Source organism: Cydia fagiglandana, chromosome Z (assembly GCF_963556715.1).
Source record: "Cydia fagiglandana chromosome Z, ilCydFagi1.1, whole genome shotgun sequence".
NCBI lineage: Eukaryota > Metazoa > Arthropoda > Insecta > Lepidoptera > Tortricidae > Cydia > Cydia fagiglandana.
The window spans coordinates 32,442,888-32,466,513 of NC_085959.1; the positions used below are offsets into that span (position 1 = coordinate 32,442,888).

The 23,626-nt window shown below is 38.8% G+C and overlaps 1 protein-coding gene across 13 annotated transcripts in view; it reads left to right on the top strand.

The window, feature by feature from the left end:
• LOC134678346 (regulating synaptic membrane exocytosis protein 2) overlaps positions 1–23,626 on the top strand; it is a 44,812-nt gene that overhangs the window by 18,950 nt on the left and 2,236 nt on the right. For 2 of the 13 annotated variants that reach the window (XM_063536878.1, XM_063536887.1), the window contains exons 6-18: positions 4,391–4,555; positions 6,119–6,270; positions 6,920–7,165; positions 7,270–7,407; positions 8,450–8,608; positions 11,691–11,777; positions 13,156–13,303; positions 13,688–13,815; positions 14,342–14,450; positions 16,081–16,264; positions 16,364–18,267; positions 19,264–19,440; positions 19,617–19,764. In XM_063536878.1, coding sequence (XP_063392948.1) covers positions 4,391–4,555; positions 6,119–6,270; positions 6,920–7,165; positions 7,270–7,407; positions 8,450–8,608; positions 11,691–11,777; positions 13,156–13,303; positions 13,688–13,815; positions 14,342–14,450; positions 16,081–16,264; positions 16,364–18,267; positions 19,264–19,440; positions 19,617–19,764 — 3,745 coding nt within the window. Of the gene's footprint in view, positions 1–4,390; positions 4,556–6,118; positions 6,271–6,919; positions 7,166–7,269; positions 7,408–8,449; positions 8,609–11,690; positions 11,778–13,155; positions 13,304–13,687; positions 13,816–14,341; positions 14,451–16,080; positions 16,265–16,363; positions 18,268–19,263; positions 19,441–19,616; positions 19,765–21,137; positions 21,250–23,626 lie in introns of all 13 variants that reach the window. The other 11 variants (XM_063536889.1, XM_063536890.1, XM_063536891.1 and 8 more) reach the window with 11 other exon arrangements.

The window sequence follows — 23,626 nt, forward strand, 5'->3', positions numbered from 1 at the left end:
TGGGGTATTAAATGAAAGCCAATTAAATAAACTATATTTTATTTATACAAAGTGTATCAAAATATGCAACAGTTTAAGAGAAATTTACAAAATAATAAAAATTACGTAAAAAAATATTCGATTATTTGGGTTTTACAACCAAACCAAAAGTCGGACGATAAAGCAATGTACTACAACATTAAAGATGACGTCTCAAGCCATACACTGATATCAATAAAATCAAAATTGGACCAAATATGTGGAAATTATGCATCAAAATGTAGATATTTGCCCATACAAATGCATAAAAGTTAAAAAATCCAAATTGGTCATTTTCAGGATAATCCGCATAAGCTTCTAGTATGTTATTAGCAATATGACCTGGATTCTAAAACTGCCGGGAGACCATCTCTGTTGTTCCTCAGTTACAAATAATGACGTCATACAAATAATCACTGCCGAATTTCGTAAAATGTCAATTATAGCTATACCACGAGTCTCACATACACGTGAGTTACATGTAATGAAAGGTTATTATATTTATTATGATTCACCTAAACATTATTTGTAAAAAAATGTACGGTTTAAGAGCTAGAAACAAAGAAATACCACGTTTTATGGAAAAATTAGATGTATATCAATTTTATAGCTAAACTAAAATCGTCAATAAAACTTTCCATATAACATTAAAAAAACCAGTTATTCAACTATACATCAAAGTTTAAATTTTACATTTTCGATAAAAACTGTGGAAGTTGTGGAAAAAAAACTAAAGCGCGCCAACAATTCTACCTTAATGCGTTCATATTATGCAAAGAATAGTTCTAATTATCAAGTATTAAATGAAAGAACATTACATAAAATACATGAAAACGACATTTTCGAATGGAACCATAATTTAAAAAAATAATAATTTACTTGATAAGTAAGCAAAATACTGTTTCTTTAAGTACATAATCTCCTCCTTTCAAAGTCGGTTAAAATGTGGTTTTTGTGACCTGGGCTACAAAGACAAATAAATTGACACCTCATTTATCAAAATCAGATCAGTTGTTTCATGTAAAAAATGCATAATTACATACGTAGACAGCAGTTCCTGCTGTAGTCGCAGTAAATATTAATATGAAATAGACTCTTTAGGTCAGTAAATGAATGCTCAAAAAACGTTGTAGAGGGAAATGCTTGGAACACAATTCTTGACTCCGTAACTTTGTTTGGACTAGTTAGGAGGTGAACATATCAAAAGTCCCCGGTTGTAGCCCCGGTGCTGGGGGGTAGAGGGGGGTAAGAAGGTCGAATTTTTCGGTTTTTCATTGATATATTGGAAACTTTGCGTCTTAGCGACATGACTACTAATACAAACCGAAAGCTGATGAAATTAGTTACAAGTTTTATCCAGTCAAGTTTTTCGATATCTTCAATAGTTTTTGAGATACCCGCTCTTGAAAGTTTATTTAGGGATTTTAATTTTATCTTGATATCTACATCAGTGAAGCTGTTAGGCCATGTTTGGTATCATTTTCGTACAAATCGGGGGTGCTGAATTCATTTATGGTATCACATTAACACTATTTCAAAGTAAAACCAAAATTTAAAAAAACATATTTTTTTAAATCCCTCTTCACGCTTAACCCGCTGAACCAATTTTGTTGAAATTTGGTATAGAAATAGTTTCAGTCTCGACACAGGACATAAGATAGTTTTTATAACGAAAAACATCTTTTGAGGGTGTGAAAAGTGGGGTGAAAGTTTGTATGGGGAGTCAATAACCGCTGAACCGGTTTAGATGAAATTTAGGATGGTATACATCTGTGATTTAGATGAAAATGATACCAAACATGACTATAAACCTTACCTTAAGCAGTATTAACCTCAGGAATGCAGTTTCGTCGACGAAGTTGAATTCCCCCCATACTCTATTTCACAACTTTAAAGGATGATTATTGAGATAAAAAGTATCTTATGTCCTGTCTTGGGACTCGAAATATCTGTATACCAAATTTCAATTAAATCGGTTGAGCGGTTTAAGCGTGAAGAGGAATTTAAAAAAAAAGGTATTTGTTTAAAGTTTATGTGTTTTTTCTTAGGAATGGTGTCAATGTGATACCAAAAATGAATTCAGCACCCACGACTTATACGAAAATGATACCAAACACGGCCTAAGAGCTTAACTAATGTAGATATCAAGATAAAATTGAAAGCCCTAAATAAACTTTCAAGAGCGGATATCTCAAAAACTATTCAAGATATCGAAAAACTTGACTGAATAAAACTTGTAACAAATTTTATCAGCTTTTGGTTTGTCTTAGTAGTCATGTCGCTAAGATGCAAAGTTTCCAAGATATAAGTGAAAAACCGAAAAATGAGACCTTCTTTTCCCCCTCTACCCCCCAGCACCGGGGCTACGGCCGGGGACTTTTGATATGTTCACCTCGTAACTAGTCCAAACAAAGCTACGGAGTCAAAAATTGTGTTCCTAGCATTTCCCTCTATAACTTCTTATTGCTTGGCCTACTTATTGTCATGGCCTAACGCTACATTATTAGAGAAATGTAAAGTTACATGCCAGTAAGTAGGTACATGCCTAATACAAAATACCTTATCGAGGTAAATGCCATATCAGTTCAATTAATGCGATACATAATTATATATTTAAGCCTCGATTAGCCTTATACATACATACATCACTGGCTCAGTGACCCAAAGCAAAGAGGATCTTGGCCTCTGACACAAAAGAGCGTCACTCTGCCCTATTCTGCGCCACTTCGCGCCAGTTGGGTATTCTTAAAAAAGTGGAATCTTGAGTGGTGCAAGGGTTTCAAGGCTGAACTGAGAAGGCTGGCAGAATTTTCCCTCTGATCCTCCGAAATACAGGTCACCCCTCTGGTCATTCGAAGCCTCCATAAGGCATCTTGCTAACTCATCGAGGCGACGCCCGCTAGGCCTGCTAACATCTACGGCCTGAGGGTTTCAACGTTAGATGCCAAGCCACGCCAGGCCATAATAGTAAAGGTCTAATTATTGAATTTTAATTTTTTGTCCGACTACGGCAGAATTTGCTATCTATGAGTGCATGAGTAGGTACCCTTTGCATGAAACTACTGAACTGATTTTGATAAATTAGGTGTCAATTTATTTGTCTTTGTAGCCCAGGTCACAAAAGCTACATTTTAACCGACTTTGAAAGGAGGAGATTATGTACTTAAAGAAACAGTATTTTGCTTACTTATCAAGTAAATTTTTTTTTTTTAAATTATGGTTCCATTCGAAAATGTCGTTTTCATGTATTTTATGTAATGTTCATTCATTTAATACTCGATAAATAGAACTATTCTTTGCATAATATGAGCGCATTAAGGTAGAATTGTTGGGGCGCTTTAGTTTTTTTTCCACCACTTCCACAGTTTTTGTCGGAAATGTAAAATTTAAATTGTGATATACTTATAGTTGAATAACTGGTTTTTCATATATTATACGCAAAATTTTTTTGACGATTTTAGTTTAGCTATAAAATTGATATACATCTAATTTTTCCATAAAACGTGGTATTTCTTTGTTTCTAGCTCTTAAACCGTACATTTTTTTTACAAATAATGTTTAGGTGAATCATAATACATTTAATAACCTTTCATTAGATGTAACTCACGTGTATGTGAGACTCGTGGTATAGCTATAATTGACATTTTACGAAATTCGGCAGTGATTATTTGTATGACGTCATTATTTGTAACTGAGGAACAACAGAGATGGTCTCCCGGCAGTTTTAGAATCCAGGTCATATTGCTAATAACATACTAGAAGCTTATGCGGATTATCCTGAAAATGACCAATTTGGATTTTTTTAACTTTTATGCATTTGTATGGGCAAATATCTACATTTTGATGCATAATTTCCACATATTTGGTCCAATTTTGATTTTATTGATATCAGTGTATGGCTTGAAACGTCATCTTTAATGTTGTAGTACATTGCTTTATCGTCCGACTTTTGGTTTGGTTGTAAAACCCAAATAATCGAATATTTTTTTACGTAATTTTTATTATTTTGTAAATTTCTCTTAAACTGTTGCATATTTTGATACACTTTGTATTAATAAAATATAGTTTATTTAATTGGCTTTCATTTAATACCCCACACGTGTATGTGCTATGCATAGTTTGGGTGCAGTATGCAATATTCGCAACGAAGCGGGAGTCATTTTGATGACGTCATTCCGCTGAAGTAGATGGCCGGAGCCGCCGTCTCCCGGCAGTTTTGGAGACCCAATGCCATGCCCAACAACATACTAAAAGTTGGTAGCGGTTTCCGGCTCTGAACTATCTCTGCGATCGTTTCCCATAAGGCATGGCACTAATCCCAGCATAAGGTCACATGAAACAATACATATGCTTACGTGGAGTCGATCACCAGGCGACGAGGTGCTGCAATGGAACGGAGTGCCGCTGCAGAACCGCAGCGCGGAGGAAGTGGCGGCGGTGGTGGCGGACAGCAAGCACGACTCGCACGTGGAGCTGCTCGTGGCGCGCCCGCTGCCCGCCGCGCGCCCCCCCGCCCCGCAGTGGAGGACACACAAAGGTACTGCAACTTATACATATATTTTGGCCGATTCTTGGGTTGATAAAGTCAGCATTTATAGTACCGGATCTTACAACTAGAAATATATATATCTGCACAGTTCACGTTCTAAACTATCTTCCACAATCTCATCCCTTTTTGTAAAACTATTACTATTAGAAAATGTTAGATATCCCATCAAAAACATGCACAATGTGAAATGAGAGCCAAGTTCAATATTAAGAGTATTCGTCTTTGTTGACTTCGCCGGAAAAAGATTTGAGATCTTTATGGGTGCCACGTTCTAGTTTGCTTGGGGTGTAATTAAAAATGAGGATTTAAATTAACTGTCTCACTGTTCATGAATATGTTTATTTAATAGATTCTGAGTTACGCAGGGGTTAAAAGTGGCTCCAAATGGTTCGTATAATATACATAACACACGGTCGCTGCGTCGCCAATTCTTTTCCCTTTGGAACTTGGTTTGACAAGCTGCCTCGTGTCTAATAGTTTCGACGCTTAGTTTCATTCGTTACTAATAATTACTATTATTGATGGTGACTGTAACAATGACTTCACTAGTATAGACTATTTATAGATAATTTCATATTTATAGATATTAGAATTTTATAGATAAGTGTCATATTTATATACTATTGGCTATGAGTCTTCTGGCAAATTAACAAATGTGTTCCATAGCCGCTAGGCTCATACCACTATCACATACACAGTCAATTAACTTAAACTGATTTTTTTACGCGAACCATAAGAAACAACCTACAAGCCCTTCTTGCGTGTAGTTGTGTACAGTTTGCAAAAAACGCATAAACATCAGTACAATACAATACAATACTCTTTATTGCACACCTCACATACATGTAGTTTACAATAAATGGACAATAACAACAGTAATATTTTATATACTTATAAATATTTATATATAAGTGGTTCATCATACCTATTTAAATATAATAACTTACTCTACATCATGGTCATCATGTACAGTCACCTGCAATAATATGTTACTCTTCCAAGGCCGCAAAAATATGTGACACGCTCTAATGGCTCTACAAATAAGATCGTGTCAGTTATTTTTGCGTCTTCGTTGTGTAACATATTATTGCAGGTGACTGTACCTAAATTATAAATCGGCCCCCTTATCACCTCTTTAACTCGACGTCAACTGCAATGTGTGATTTTCGGTTATATTCATTATGGTGTTTAAATTTTTTCTCTTGGAGCTATTGGAAAAAATACACAAAAATCTTTTCGTTTTGGTATGGTCGTCCTCTACCGATAAATACATATACATAAATAAATAAACAAGAATTGCTCGTTTAAAGGTATTAGACAGAATCATAAGTGGACAGGAATAATCGGACAAGTCTATCAAATAATGAGCTTGCCAACGGTACCGACGATATTACAAGTTTAAAAAATGAAATGTCTATTCGAACTCTACACTTACATGCAAAAGGGGCTTTAGTAAACATTTTTACCTATAAAAGAAGTGGCTATGAAAGGCAATATAGGGTCGGGCACGGGCTGCTTAATTAAGTTGGTTGTAGCGAGACTTTGTTCTAGCGAGATTGTTGTACCGTGCAGAAGTGTACACGGAGGTGATGGGCGGGTGCGAGAACCCCAGCGTGCTGGTGACGTCGCCCGGCTCGCCCGACGTGCACGCGCGCCGCCGCCCGAGGCACCACCACAGCGCGCACGTCGCCGGACGGATACAGGTAGCGTTTTTAATACTTAATAATTAGCATATTATAGATGCAGTAGCATGGTATGCACTCGCAAAAGGTCGAATACGCTGTTTACTCATTTCACCAAAGTTTTTGTCTCAAGTAATGGTAATAGGAATACATTAAATCGGAATAAGCATTTGGTTATCATATTGAATAGTGTACACCTCCATTTTTTCTTTGATTAGGTACTGTAACGCAATACATATAGTATACTGAAACGCAGAACAGAATTATAAATAAAAATAACTACTGTTTTCGCAATTTTTTTTTTCACAACACAGTTTTGTAGATTTTGCCACCTTTTTATAGGTAATAGTAAATATGAAAAACCTATCAAACGCAACGTACTTACTAAATATGTTGGTTATTGAGCGGTTTGCTTGGTTGGATACGTAGTAGGAGTAGTTCTATTGTTATTTAGTTTTATTAGCGATTGCCAAAATAGCAACTATATGTACCGAATCCCGAAATATGGGTTTTATGTGACTATTTTCCCTCAGGATTTAGTAATTGTAATATTTTTATTTGTAAATCAAACTATTTTAGAAAAAGCTACTTCAAGGGTTATGAGGAAAGCATGTTTGAGAAAATCCCGTGCACATACCCCACGTTCAATTGAGTGTCTGTTTCCGTCCAGTTGAAAGTATACTTCGACATCAGCGCCCTGCAGCTGGTGTTAACAGTAGTGTCGGCCAGCGGGCTCTGTCCCCGGCCGGACGGCACTACTCGCTGCCCGTACGCGAAGATCTTCCTATTGCCCGACAAGAGCGAGAAGAGCAAGCGACGGACTAAGACTCTCGCCAACACTCTGGAACCGAGGTGGAACCAGACCTTCGTGTACTGCGGCATACGTATCACCGATATAAAGAAACGGATATTGGAGGTGAGAACATTACTTACACTTCGTTCCTTTGATTTCTATTAACAATAATAATCGTATTTCGTATCTCGTGTCAATGGGAGCTTCATAAGAATACTTTTACGTAGGTAACAGTTTGGGATCTGAACCGTTACGGCCCAAACGATTTCCTGGGTGAAGCACTTCTGGACCTAGACGCGGTCGTGATGAACAACGAGCCCTGCTGGTACCCTTTGAAGCCACATGAAGAAAACTCCAGTTTTAGCGTAAGTTTGCTAATAATATTGATTTATTTGGTATGCGTACTGCGTCAACGTACAAATGTAGGTACCTATCTATCTTAATACAAAAAAATGTCTCTGTATCTAGAAAGGTTAGACCGTGGAATTGATAATTTTATATTTGGAATTCGAAGGTGGCAGATAATTTTGGTGCGTTGTTTCATGTGCTATAGGTATACTATTGATGCTGTAGAGTGTAGAGTGTAGAGTGTAGTCGAAACACGGTAAAAATTCAAACACCATGACGGAAAGAAGTAAAAGCTGCCAATTACCTACCTACTTTGGTTCTAAAATCGTATGATGGATATTATTCCTTTGTAGGTACTTAATGATATTCCAGAATAACTAACCCTAATTGAATAAAATTAAATAATCATTGATTTCAGGCATAACTCATATATATTTATGTTAGTAACATACATAATAAAAATGAATGTTAAAACGTACAAAACTACATTTCGTATACAAAAAAAAAATATATTTTTCGGACATTAATGTCGTATTGTAGTTATTTCAACGTGTTTGATTGTAATCATGCAAACATGGGTAGATACTTTTTCAACGTATTTGATTGTAACCATGCAAACATGGGTAGATACTTAGCAAACAGAGGCTTTACCACAGCGCAGTGATATACCTAATGTTACAAACGTGCTCAGCATTGTTTGTAGTGGATTGGGCATGGACATTAGTTGGATCGCGTACGACTTTATAAGTAATTGACATTTACAATTTAATTGTTGGGGTACAGTTGTACATTTAACATGTACATTTTTTTAAATACGTTCTAATCTAAAAACATACACCCAAACTTCTCTTTTATACAAAGTAGAATGTTGTGTACGAGTAAAAATATATTTATTTTTATTAATCTAGGATCTTATTAGGTACTGGGTCATGACTGTCGGTACTACAGTCTGTGTCAATTAGAAATGAATTGTATACGATCGCAAAGTAAGCTTTTCTTTACGAAGCAATACTAACTTGAGTAAGGGAAAATATGATGTAATGAAATGCGGTGATGCAGCGGTACCGCGAAGAGGAAGCGGACGGCGAGCACCTGTCGCCGCCGTCAACGTCGACGTCGCGGCTGTCCGACTCCGACACGCCGAGCGAGTGCGACCTGCGCCGCCACCACTCGCTCTCCAGCCTCGCCTCCAGCTCCAGCCCTCCGCCGCCCCACGAGGTTAGTCGTCTCCACTTATTGCAGAACCATCGCATCGAGCGGAGGGTTCCAAGGCACGAGTGTTAACCAACTTTGATCCCGAAAAATGAAAAATGCTTTGAAAAATGTTACTTTTCACTACACCAATGCGAGGAAAATACTAACTATAAAACATTACAAATCATATTAAAATAAACGTCATATATAGTTAATAAAAAAATGTTAATCAAAATCAACAAAAGGAAACAACTCAATTTGCATCAGATTACTTTGCCACTATGGATAAAATGTAACTTTCTCATCAGTTTTTGAAGTAGATATAAAGAGAACCTTTACGAGCTGGTGTGGTGAAAAATATATTCTTCATTTTGCTCCTACCGACCATACGTTTTCGCCGAAGTGCGGTAAAACATAGACAATATACTGGAGGCATACCAAGTTGTTCTTTGAAATTCTCTACTTTATTTGTTATTGACAAATGACACTAATTGCAACAAATCTAGTTCTTCCGTTAGTAGCGCGGAAAATGCATTTCTTGCACTGCTTAGCTTGCGAATCAATAATCGCATTAAGTCGAATATACACTCCTACGTAGCCTGTAGCACTTTTCCGCTACAAAGCAAAAAAGGTATGTGACCCCGCGCGTCTTCAATTCAAAGTAAAGTTTTCGTAGCAGCCGGCCTAGCCAAGGTTACAATCGCTATCGCTTCGACAACGAAAAGCATTATGTCTCTCTATCACTCTTCTATATTAGCGCGACAGTGACAGTTGCATTTCGATCGCTACGGAGCGTAAGCGATTGGCATCTTGGCTACGCGGCCAGTAACACTATTTGTTCAACGACAAACTATAAATTACGTACGTACCTGTAGATATATAACTAAGACGTAATACTTCCTTTCACTTTTTTGATATTCGCATATTCAATCTGTCAATTGCATATTCAATTATCAACTTATCAGTTATCAGTATTTAGCATGTTTCAATCGTACCTACCTACTTTGCGACTGCTTAGCGTGACATAACAAAAAAATTAGGATCATATAAATATGCGTATAAAAAGTATATAGCGGTAGGAATAGTGTTTACCTACGTTCGTCGCGCTAAGATTTCGCTAATATTATCATAGTTTGCAGCAACATCTCTACATTCTTTATAACTAGCCCTCAAAACAATAAGTCCATCACGACTTTTATATAATCACAAATCAATCAAAGTAAACCTGGAGCCCGTTTTAAGAAAGCTTGTAACTCATAAGTCATAATACAAATGAAAATTTATATATTTAGAAGAATATTACTAAAAAATAACTTCCGGCTACGCTACAAGATGCAAGGCTGCAAGCTTTCAAGAAATTAATGTTCTCTGGTCGGAATAAGCTACAAGAATAGGTAATATAATTTAAAATTCGGCACAAAATTTGAAGCTCATCGGGGATCAGACCAATCGAGTAGCACAAGTATAATAACATGACGTACTTACACCTATGTCAATTAGGGTGGTTGACGTTTGTATGGGAAAAATTCAAACTCCAGCTAGAAAAAGCGGCACCCTCTCATTTTATTACACGTCTTCTGTTGACTAAATATGCCAAGTTTTGTAATCTTATCTCAACTACAAGGGGATGCTCAAACACTTTGAAATTTTTCAAAGTTGTATGAAATACAAAAGAAACAAGTTATTATTTTTTTCAGTTTTATGTAAGTAGTAGTTTTCACATTATTTGAAAGTGTGATTTAAAAGTTATTTGATGAAAAACTATTTTTATTTCTATTTTTTATGATTTTTTAGGTGAAATTCTAAAAATCTTACTTTTCGAAAAATTATAAAAAATAGAAATAAAACTGTTTTTCTACTTAAAAACTTATACTTAAATAAAAATCTGAATAATAAATACTTCTGTTTTTTGGTTTTCATACAACATACAAAATTTTCAAAGTGGTTGAGCACCCCCTTGTAGTTGAGATAAAATTACGAAACTTGGTGTATTTTATCAGCATAGCATAATAAGTGTAACAAAATAAGGGGATGGCCCAACCAGTTGAACCACCCTAATGTCAATGTGTATCGAAATCGCTCAAGTCCACGCAAAATTATTACAGTACGTATTCAATACGGCACTACTTTGAAAAAAAATCGTATCTTGTTATGTCAATAAAAAGAAAACTGTGGTATCTATGTATGGGATGCATACAGAGTTACTGCTTTCCAACTTTAAGTAGTAGTGAGATACGAGATTTTTTCAAAGCATTGCCGGTATATCAACGAGACCATTGTCAAATATACCAAAATAGATCAAATTAAAGACTTTGGTAATTTTGTTATGCGTCGACACATTTTATGTAATAAATAATAAATAACCCCTACCAATTCCAAATCTAAACTTTTTCCAGTTATATAGTTGCCTAAAAATTATTGTGGCTTATTGTTGATCCGGCTCTGTACTCTGTAGCTGAATAGCAGCTAGTGGCAAGGCGCCCATCGAGCCCACTTCAAGGCTGAACGTATTTTCTGATATATGTAGTAAAAATAACATTATGGAAAATATTTAACGCGGTTTGATGTTATATTAACCATAGCATTAATTACCCCTTCGTTTGAATTTACTTAATTTTTTAATAATAGAGGCATTAGGAGCTTTTCAAAATTTATATGCTATTTGTTTTCCGCTTCTAACTTTTATAGTAAAGAAATAATCTAAAAAAAAAGTCAAACGAAGACGCATAACCATTATGGTTAATTTTACAATATAAAACTTAAAAGTGTAGAATTTTTTTCTTCATAAATTCAATATCCAGGAAGGAAAATGGGGACTAACGCGACGTTTAAGAATGGAGAAGCGGTACCTAGTCCGCTATCCTCTTAACTCCCGATGTACCTATCTGAATACCTACAGCTAATTTGGGACATTTCATTCGGTCTTATATTAATTGTATCAGTAATTTGCTATTCCCAAATGTGGGCGCTTAGTACAAAAGCTTAGATACAATCAGATGCTGTATAAACAACTCGGTAGAATAGAGTCGTACCTATGACGCTATGACTCATATGGGCGCCTCGCCAGCAGTAGGTAGCAGAGTTTTAGTTGTTTTGTTGGTGACAGCGCATGGAGACGGATGGCGCGCGCTGCAGCCGTCGCGATATGTCGCCCGCCGGACGAGTGCGCGCCGCCGGCATGACCAGGGACAGAGTGAGTCGCATGCTTACTCTTAAGGGCCACTTGCACCATTCCACTAACCCTGGGTTAACCGGTTAATCCTCGGTTACCATGGTTACCAGTACAGTTTGACACTGAGTTAACGGTTTAACTGCTTAACCACGGGTGTTGCAAGTAGCGCTAAGTGTAGGTACTCAGTCGCGGGCGGGCGTCCAGCGGCGCGTTGGCTTACTGAAACCGTTTGCATATGTCTGCATTTTTTTAACATGGACACTGCGCCCTCCGCTAGCTGCCCCGCTTGAACGTCCATCCAGTTTGCACACCTAACGTGCGTCCAGACTGCGACGTGAAACTGCTTCAGATTGCGCAACTTATGCAAGTTATGCAACGCACGCATAAAGCACGCAATCTACAGCAGACTTGCGTGCGTACTCTCAGTTATTTCGCCAGATCTGAATGCATCTTAAACCGCATTCTAAAAACAAATTTCTACTTCTTCTTTTTTTTTCTAATAAAAATACGTGTTCATTTCATAATTCGACAATGTTTCTTGATAATAAGCTACATCGCCAATTAGACACAAATATCATGAAAAATATAAAACTGTTATTTCCGATGAATCTGGATTCTGGGTTCTGATATTTGCTATAAGTTATCTAACGTTCCAATTAACTCTCTATGACTTACGAGTAACTTCCTCGCTTTGCTACCAAATGAGAAGCACAACAAATTAAAAGAATATAATAGTTTGATGTTGCTACTTTTCTTATAATTGGCCATAAAGTGACCATGGGACAAGGTATCAGGAAACAAGTTGAATTCAGCCCTTTATCTTATTTAAGTACTAATGCACACCTCACAGCGAAGTATACTTAGAATTTAAACATCCGATAACTATCGCTATATACTAATCTCAACAGCACATCCCGCGACGGTGGTGGACGTGTAATTGGCATCATATTAAAATTCGAATACGCCTTATCCAAGTTGCATGATTATTGTATAATCTTAATCGTAATCGCAAATTGACATATCCCACAAGTCATAAGCTCATAATTCATAGATGTGAATACCAAAAAGATTCCATGTATTGTATAAAATGTGTACGGTCAAAGAAAAAATCGTGTGTACTATAGCAGTCTTAATATTTTTCGTTTGCATAAATAATCACGTCTTGTGTCCACACTATAAGTACATATATATATGAAATAGATTAGGATTTCATATATGTAATTTGAACACTTATAATAAATGTATATCATAAAAAAGCCCGGTTCAAAAATAGTAAGACAACGGCGAGGGAAGCTAAACAGAATTTCATCTGAGCTTTACGAGTACATTGAGTTTTTGTTTGTTATGATACTAGTTTTTGTAAAAGCCGGCAAATAGTTGATGTGTTGGTTGTACACAGAGCGGCGGCTACAGCACGGGGCGGTCGCAGTCGGCGGCGGCGGGCGCGCGGCCGGCGCGCGCGCGCAGCAAGTCTCCGCGGCGCTCGCTGTCCCCGCCGGCCGACCGCGACGGCGCGTGGCGCTACACAGGTGGCCCAGGTGTCCCAGGTGCCCACGCCTCACTCATACGCGGGCCCACCCCGCACGGAACACTACCGCCGGGACAACCGCGTCGCCGCCTCCGCTCATCATCACTTTACTACCACTTACTATCGACTTCCTCGCTCTGTTCCTCTTTATTTTTGTTTTCACGCATCTTCCACTGCCCTCGTCCCCTTCTTGACTACGAGCACGCTAACTGTATCTACTTTTTAGATTGCGTTGTGCACGCGGAATTACGATAATAATCGTGCGCACATCGCACCGATGTAACGAACCTTCATCATGATCTATTGCATGATCTTTTACTGCTAACTACTAAAGTGATTAGTGAAAGAGTGGTCTCGGCTGAGCCGGGCGGGCGGCCGAGTGCTGACGGGGCTTGTGTTGCAGTGTGCGAGGAGCGCGAGGCGACGCGGCTCCCGACGCACGCGTACGCGCCGCGGTTCCAGTCGCGCTCCGCCACCGCCACGCCCACCACCAGCCCCAAGAAACGACAGCTTCCTCAAATACCCCACCAGGTATTCATAAATCAACAGCTTTTTTTCAACCAAGCTCTGATATTTTGTTCCTTATTAGTTCTACATATACTCTTGTTAGTATGTCTCAAGTCTTTATTTCTTTGAATAAATTATCTTTTTAATATCCGTAGAAATAAAATAAAACCCTTTTTTTATTTTAAAATAACCGAAATTGATTTTCTGCCAAGCAACCCGCTCGTGTTCCAACCTAGTATGCGATTTTGTATTTGTAATATTATATAGATATATATATAGATAAGAAAAAATAAAAAGGTGGCAAAGCGAATTCATGAACACGATTCTTTTTTGTAGTTTTGTCTCAAAGCTAACGGAACAATAACTTTCTAGTAGATTTTGGTTTTTTTTCACGACCCGATTTTGAGTGTGAAACTTAACCAAGCCTCGTTACCATACCAAACACCACGCCATGCAATGCTTTACTTTTCTGTTCTAAGTAATATGTACCTTAAATTTCAAGATAGGTATTATAAAAAAAGATACGGTAAGGAATGTATTTTTTGTGCAGAGTGCCCAACGAGCGGTCCGCGCGCAGGTGTCGGCGGACCTCGAGGAACGTAAGTGGATCGCCCCGCACCACATTGGCGCCACACTCACCTACCGAAGCACGCCACAAGGTCAATAACACGAAAATGCCCTGCCCATGGACACCACTAAAATGTGGTTGTTCATATCTACGGAATAACAAATTTTAATCTCTACGAATTCTAAAATTCTAAATGTATATTCTCAGCGAAATCCAGTACTTTCTTTTTGCCTTAAGATATAGACTCAAATTGGTTAAGAGCATAATAAAATGAGACCTTATCATTTGACCTACAGTAATTATCACATAGCTGATGTAGCCCTTAGAATCCATATTTTATTTAAAACTTCTAGGTAATAATAAAATCCAAATTGAAAAGATATACTTAATAGCTGTAGTATTTGCCTTCATCACCTTCAGTTGCATTCTTGTAAATGATTTGTAGTAAACTACATGTAGCAAGTCATTTAGTTTTGCACAGATATTGCTTACTTTTTTTCTATCTGTTACGTGTAACTGCGCACTTGGTCATCAAACCGAGTATTTTTCAGGGATATATTCTGCTCTGTTAGATAGAAGAGTCTGCTGAAGATTCCTTTGATGGTTCTTCTATAATTTAGGGTTGTATTCTAATGTTGATATTTAATATGATTTAGGAATACAATCATTGCCCCTGCGAACGTGATATTCGTACCGTGTAGTCTTTTTGTGAATGCTGCCACAGACATTAAAGCTGTTCCATTCGAACTCGGTTCGGATTTTGTCAAATTTGGTCCTTCTCACCCTCTTCATCTCTGTTGAGCGAAGCTTCATCGTTTCATTTCTGGGTGCCCAGCACCGTTTTCCGATGAGTATCGTCTGACGGAGGACTTTATCATCTTGTCAAAAAATAGTGTCCCCGTCTCTAACATTTTGATCCATGGGTCATATTTTACTCATCCAGTTGTTATTTATTAAAATTTCTCTATAAGAGTTTCATTGGCTAAATGAGTAATACCGTTGAATATTGGCAGTTTTACAACGAAAAAGTAAAAAAATATAAAGTAAGAGACAAACCCGCTGATTTTCATACTTTCGATTCGAATTTGTTCCGATTTCTCAAGCCTTCCTTCAAATAATTCAGTTACGCGACTGCACAGCGAAGCCGTCCACTCTGTCCCGTGGAAAGGAAGCAAAAGAAGTGAAAGTCACGCCCGCGGTATAAAACTCAAGTTCTTGTCCACCTGTATTCTTTCTAAAATGTAGAGTCAAAAAGATTGGATAGCCCTAGGATAGATAAACCGCTTCTGGTAGCCAAACTAGGGCCATATCCACCGTGCTGTTCTAGGTAATCTGTGTTTGTTCTCCACACATGTCCGTTAAGACTGGTTTATGGTTCTTGAGAGATAATTTCTTTCATCTGGGCTACGAGATTGCCCCGGATCGATCTGCCGCCCAGATGAACATTTGCACAGCTCGCTCCTGGCGTGGGTTAACCATCTCCCATGCACTTGCTTGTTTATGGATCTATTTTATTTCCCTCCATTCCTACATATAGGTACGAGACGCGTTTTACGTTCTCTCGCGGGTCGATTTAGGCTTTCCCGAAATGCACGGATGTCATATACCTACGAGTTAACATAATCTAAGATTATGATGAGTTATTTACCTGAATTCTATTTATTTATTGAAATCCATTGAGCGTGTGACGTTAATTGGTACGAGAGTTGATGTATTGTTAGGTTGGGAGCGGCACTACGCGGGATTGTCGGACTCCGAGCTGGCGGCGCGCGGTGGCGGCTGGCCGCGACGCCGGCTGTCGCCCGACGCGGCCGCCGCCGACTCCGATCTCGAGTCCGTTGCGTCCGTCACCTCCAGCGCCTTCAGCACGCAGTCTGAGCGGCCACGCCCCACGCGCATGCTCAGGTACAAATTAATAACATATATACCGTAAAATATATTACCTAATTATCTTTTTGATGAAAACGAGCCCAGCATTTACTGATTCAAACAACTTTACTGCAGGAAACGCATCCTTCCTGTACATAGTACATCATCCTCTTGTGATAGTGCTACCCTCATCCCTAGACTGTATCGCCAATGCGAATTTCCTGATCGATTGTTGCCTTACGTGTTCATGTCGAATGGGTTGCGCCGCCGAGCTCGCTTGCGCCCCGAGCTCTGCCACAGCGGGCCGCCCACGGGCCACCGTGCGCGCCCTACCCGTCGCCTCAGACGGCATCTGGCTCGCAGCGGCTCGGCTGGTTCATCCTCCAAAGAATATTCACACCGTCATTCATACGAAAGGAGTCAAAGTTGCCCTGAGTATTACAATCACGCCCACGCTTACAACATGAGCGAAGGATATAGCGAATATGCCTACCAAATGGACTTCCGAACTTCTCGACAGATACATAATATAAAACACTTGCCATTATATAAAGAACAACGAAGTTTGTCTACAAATCAAAATCATCCTGATCTTCCTAGCCACCCATTTCTCCAAACTGTAGCTACTAGGAGAAAACCACAACCAAAATTAGAAAACTCATCTTGGGATTATCGACGTTCAGCAACTATTGACAGTTATATGCTCAGATCTAAAGAGCCCGTTAGAAGAAAACTGCCTAGTGTCGTAAGTTTCATTAGATCAGAAAGTACTGTAGCAACACAGGTGTCTGAAAATGATCTCATCACCTTAAACAAATGCAATACACCTAATTCAAGCATAGATTCACACCACCATGAACGAAGGGCATCCAATTCTATATTGCATAAACCATCAAGTACCGACTTAACGCAAAGTTGTGAGAATTATTCTCGATACCATGGGTATGACAGTGACGGCAGCACAGCGGAAACAACTATTCACATAAGCATAGATAAGCAAAATAGTTTGGAAACCGCCGATACTGCCCAAATAAAATCCGCGCGCGACTCCCCGGGTGAACTGTGTGAGTCAGATATCGCACCTAACGGTAAACAAGAGGTGTCTCATATAAACAATGAAAACGAAAGCAAATCTGTTGATCAGAAACTTTCTTTCGATTTGGCAAATAGTGAACAAAAAGATGAGGATAGTTACGAATCCTATAATCATAAAAGATCCCAAAGGCGTCATTCCGATTCGCTGGTTGTAACTAAATGTCATTTAGACTCTATAAAAAAACATGATGTTACACCCACGGAAAATGTAAAAAACATATTTAAGAAGATGAGCATAACGTGTAAAGACACCGAGCCACTTAAAGAGGTTGCCGCAAAATATTCCAGTAAACATAAGGAGAATGAATCAAATGGCATGAACACAAAGAGGCAAGGCTCCGTTAGTATTAACGACAAACCCACCTTCCAAGAATTTCGCTCACCAAACTCCCTCTCTCCTCCACCAGACTTAGAGATATCGTTCAAAGAACCGTTAACGTCTATAATTAAAAAGGCTCGCATCCGTTCGTATTCTTTAGCATCAACAAATCATCTAGACCAAGAATTTAGTATGATGGCTAATTCTATGTGTATTGCTCTCTCTCCTACAAACCTCGGCTCGCCCCGCCGCGCGCTCACTCCCGTCGACCCACATCTACCATCCGACGACACCCATCAAACCACTGCCGACTCGCCGCTACGCCCGGATGTCGAACCCGTGCTCAACGCACCATCCGCGCATCCTGAATTTCAAACTATACAATCATTGGCACCTGCATCTCGACGCGCCGCTCATCAACCCAAAAAATCATCTGTAAAATCTGGAAAAAATCAACGCGGTAAATCTTCATCGCGGCGGGGGTCCAAACGCAGTAATGACTACGGAGGGCGCGAGAACGGGCGCAGCGGCACCCAGACGCAGCCGCTGGAAAGAAGAGAGTCGCGCAGAGGCCAATTCACGCGAAGCCTCAGCAACGCAGACGTACCGCCGGATGAAAAAGCAGGTACGTATATATCAGTGACGAGTTCCGGGACTTCGCCTGGGTTTTGGAAGGTTTATCAATAATTCTGCCAGATTTAGACGCATTTAGAATCGCAATGATTATTAAATGTATTTGCTTATAAAATATTAGATAAAAACTCTACTGCATGTGGCAGAAATTGGACTCCAAATCTTCGCCTAGATATCGCCATGACGTCAAATAATAGATACAAGTTTAGGTAACCTACATCTTAGTCGTTAAGTTACTCGACTAAAAAAGGAAGGGTAATGGTTTATACTTATGGCGAATATTTTTTTTATATGTGAAGATAGTTTTTTAACTCTTTTGATATTTAACCGCAACCAATTAAGCTAGTCAGGGACTAATAAGATAAATACAGCCGTCTAGCCTAATAGTAGAGATAAAAATTTATAAAAAATAATAAATGATCTTTTAAATTAGTCAGAGACTTACAACTATATTGTAAACTAATCACGGGCATCGCGGGCATCACGGGCGGGCATAAAGAGAAATCAATAACCCTCCTTTTGCGTTGCCGTAGTCGGGTAATTAAGCAGTTATATCTCATATTATCTTTAAACATCTTAACTCCTATAAAGTATACCCGGGTAAGATCGGATGGAGGGTAAGATCGTATGATGATTTCACCCCGCACCTCTTGCCACATTATAACATAGCCGCTCATTTGTGCCAATCGTGTGTTTAAAAAAAATGCGGAAAAGTTAAAATTTTAAGAAAATAAAACGAATTTTCAACGTATGCAATTCATTCTCCTTGCTGAGTTCAAATTAGCAATTAGTCCGATCTTAGTCCAAGAAGGTTTTTCGGTTTGGTGTCTTGAGAAAAATGTACTCGTAATTCAACTGTGACATAGTCTGGTTCTTCGATTTTCATAAAATTAGGCGAAGATAGGTAGCGCAGGCGAATATCCGGAACTTGACGGATATATATTATTTACGTAACGCATACAATACTCAGAGTGTTATACTTTTTAAGATTTCCACTATAACGTAAAACTTTGCGAAGACGGCAGCCTGAGCGACACGGCGCTGGGCGGCGCCAGCGAAATGGAGCCCAGTAGTGACGACGTGCTGCTGAAAGCGGAACCCCGAGACTACTTCGGCCCCGGCATGGGCAAGAAGAGCAACTCTACATCGCAGCTCTCCGCCACAGGTGAACCCTACTACTCGCTTACACCCACCACATGTGCATCTCCGCTGCGTCACACATGCTGGCCTTTCTGCATTCATTTCGAAACATTAACAGCTAATTAGGTACATTATTAATGCGCAAAGGCTAACGTGTTAATGTAACTTAATGACTGAAGTGTGTAATGCAATGATCGGCAGGACGAAAACGGAGGTTAGGGTTCGGTAAACGTGGGAAAAATTCATTCACGGTACAACGCAGTGAAGAAGTGGTGCCAGGAGAAATGCGAGGAGGCGCTGTGGGTGTGTCGCGGGCCTCCTCCGCCTCCAGCGAGAACGACGAGGACAGGTTGGCGGCCGGCGAGCGGCGACATTGACACAATAGTGCGGTCCGGGCGGCTGTCGATGCGACTGACTGATCCACCACTATCACCACTTGCCTCTCTAATCGATTTACTTAAGTTATTATATACTACCAAAATCTCGAGTAGGTCTTCAGGTCTTCAGAGAACACAGCATGCCAAACAAATTTACAGAGACCGTAGTTCAATGTGCGGTGTTGCTTTTGTATATAAACCAGCCAAATATGTTTAGAGCTTTCACTGGTCAGCTATTTATTAGTTTAAAGCGAGCTAATAAAATACACTTGCTGGGTAACGTCATGTTACTAGTACCTACACCTAAAAAAGTTTAATATTATAAAGGTCGGCAACGCGCATGTAACACCTCTGGAGTAGCAGGCGTCCAGAGGCTACGGTGACAGCTTATCAACTGGCGGGCCGCGTGCTTGTTTGCCACCGATGTGGTATAAAAAAATTATCATACCTCCGCCTCATACAATATTAAAACCATAATTTTGATACATTATTAAACTTCTACGAGATAAATAAAAAAAAAACGTCATATAATAAATTAAAGAAAAAGTGACAAGTCCACCATTAAACGACATATCTACTAAGTTTGTTAAATGTTTATTTTTCAGTTACCAGAAGATAAGCTTTTGTGTTCTTTTATATAATATTTAACCATTTATTCCAAGTAAATGAAGTTTTATTAGAAAAATCGTTTGTGTCCCAGGGGACACGTTTTGAGTCTTCACAACATACTAAACAGCAAAATATGTCAAAATAATCAAATTTATGCGCTGCTCGTATTCGCATACAAAACTTCTTCCTCTATACGTGAAATATATTTTAAAACATACAAATTCAACACTTTTTTTTTTTTTGATAAAAATCTTTATGGTTGACATAAAAAAGTTGATCGACTCCTATATTCAAAACAAACAAATAATATAAAGTTTACGGAATTCAAACAAAGCCACTTCTTTTATCGCGGCACCACAACACACGACACTTAAGTAATATTTACATAAGTATGAATTCATTGTATAAGTAATATACATTTCGTACAGCCACCATCAAATAACCAAATTTTATCACAGATCATGTGCAATGGTCATAAGTAAAAGATTCACTACCATTGTATGTGCTACCTACGTATTTTCTTAGAATGTTTAGGAAATGGGGCCGTTAAACAAATGTATGTACAATGTTGTGGGTACGGGTACTGAATGTGTTGTGACGTTGTGTTGTGCCGGTGGCGGCGGCGTGGGCGGCGGGGCGACGCGCGGCGACGGCGGCGCCGCGGTGCCTTGGCCGCACGCCCGCGCCCGCGCCGCCTGCGACCCCCCGCCCGCTAACGTCGCGCTTGTCCGCGTAGAAGGCGGCGGCGCGCGGCGCAAGCGCACCCAGCCCACCACCACCACCTTCCAGCGCTCGCACGAGGTGTACGCCGCCAGCCTCGCCTCCATATCTAGCTCGGAGGGATCCTCGTAAGTCGCTCGCTGTCCACTCCGACCCAAGCCGCCATCCGCTGATTACCCGCCGAACTTGACTCTTCTATGTGCGCATTGATGTTGCTCGCGTCTTCTTCTCTAACCCTCTGTTATGCCTCTCGTCTTGTAAGCGCATGAACTGGGACTGTGTTGGTGTTTCTCAATTCATTCTTTTTGTTCACGTTCAGCACGCATCAGTCTTCTCTCGCTTAGGCAACGCACACTTTCGATAATGTGATACGTTTGAACTTTTATTAATCCCTCCTGTCACAAGCTTCGTGGCACAGTTTCCGAGTCGATAGCGAGACAGAACTCTGTTTACTGGGGTCAGGAAATCCTTCCTACCTTTAAGTTGCACGAGTGTCGTTGGAATTTAAATGTTGCCTGATCTTAACGCCTATGATGTTTGCACTAATTTATTATTTCAGATTATTTGAGATATTTTATATTTATGTCTGATCAATGTACATTCACCGCCACTCACACCACACACCTATTACTTGATTTCCATGCATGTTTCACTATGATTGATATATACATTTCATAAGTCATTGATAATGAGAAGGAATACGTTTGGGGCGCTGTTGTAGTGTCAATCCTCTGAACTTCTTACAATTATGGCAAATGGCTGGTTTCATAGTCTCCACTTTAATTTTCGGATGTTCTATTATGCTAGTTAGTCATAATAATTTAATACCTCTTAAAGTATCTACCAGAGTAAAATCCAGTACCAGTATTTAAAGTAGGTAGGCCCCTAATAAAAAATATATAGTTACAAACATTTAGTAATTTTACCCTTGTCTTTAGTAATATAATCTTAGAGCCTTTATTTGGAGTAACGCACAATCAAGGCGTTTTGTATTGTTTACGAAGCTTTAGTTACTGTCTAGCACTTGCTCAGTTTTTCCTCCTAGATTCTTTCAGTTTTCTACCGTACTTTCCACATAGGAAGAACCTTGACTTTTACCACTCGATGCATCTGAAAGACTACCGCCCTCTTCTTCACTATTGTATCAATGTTGTCATTGTATGTTGTAATTTTTTTATGATTATTCTGATCCTGTGGTAGTTTTGAAAATCGAGGACTGATGGTGTATAAAAAAAGACTTTGGTATTACATTTTCACAGTTGTAACTCACAATTACATTAAATTCAAATTGAATTAACAAAAAAATTGAATCAAGTCGTATTTTAATTAGCTGTAAACTATTTAATATATTTTTTGTTAAATTATTTAATTTAAACGCATTTACCCACTAATAAAAGTAGATAAATAATAAGTAAATGACACGTTGAGATATACCTATGTATACTTAGTAACAGTATTGCACTTAAACGGTATTCAGAGCGGTGGTCGCATCAATATGTGTTCATTTCAATAAGTCAGTTTACGCAAGCTAATTCGAATGTGACTTTGATTAAACCTGAAATCATAACTATTGAGCCTCGGTTTTCAATTTGTTATGCATTGGTAAAATAATAACACCTACACACAATACAAGTAATGCGACAGAAAAGCATGAAGTTCATTACACAAGACAGAAAGACACACTGCTTATTCTTATATCCAGTGGGTAAAATTTATTGCGAGTGATGTCATTATATTACGACGTATTTTTGAACAAACTTACATTTAGAGTTAGACCAAGAAAAGTCTGAAGCGATTTTGCAACGCACGCAGTGCAATTGTTATTTATACGTCATAATTTCATAGAAGTTTGACGTTTAATATACACTTGCACTGCGTGGGCTATCAAAATCGCTGCAGACTTTTCTTGGCCTAACTCTATTATGTTATGACATGTGAGTAATGAAGAAAAACAAGAAAAATACATTCCAGACTCTTTTTATTATTAAAACGAATGTTATAGTAACACTAGCTGTTGCCCGCGACTTCGTCCGCGTGGAATCTTATCTTCAACATTTTACATCTTTAGTAATTTTCATATCCAAGCAATGTTGAAATTAAGTACTTTTTTTTTAGCAAGTTGTATGAAGTTTTACGTCAAGTGGATTTTGATGTTGGTTAACGAAATTTGAAGGATAATTGCCAGTTATTAGGGCCTTACAGGATGTTCTGTCTTGAACTGACTAAGCATGATGTGTAGACATGCAAATCGTTAACGCTCCGTAGCGTAGCGTAGTTATCTCTCTCTATCACTCTTCCTTATTAGTGCGACAGAGACAGTTTCGTTCGCCACGGAGCGTAAGCGATTGGCATTTTGTCTACGCACCCTGGTCATTATGTAAAAAAAAAACCAATGCATAGCAAATTCTAATAATGAATAACATACACATATCTAATGTCTATATAATTTCTTGAATCTGTACCCAAAACCTAAGAACTAACAATTCACTAAACTTACAGCCCAAT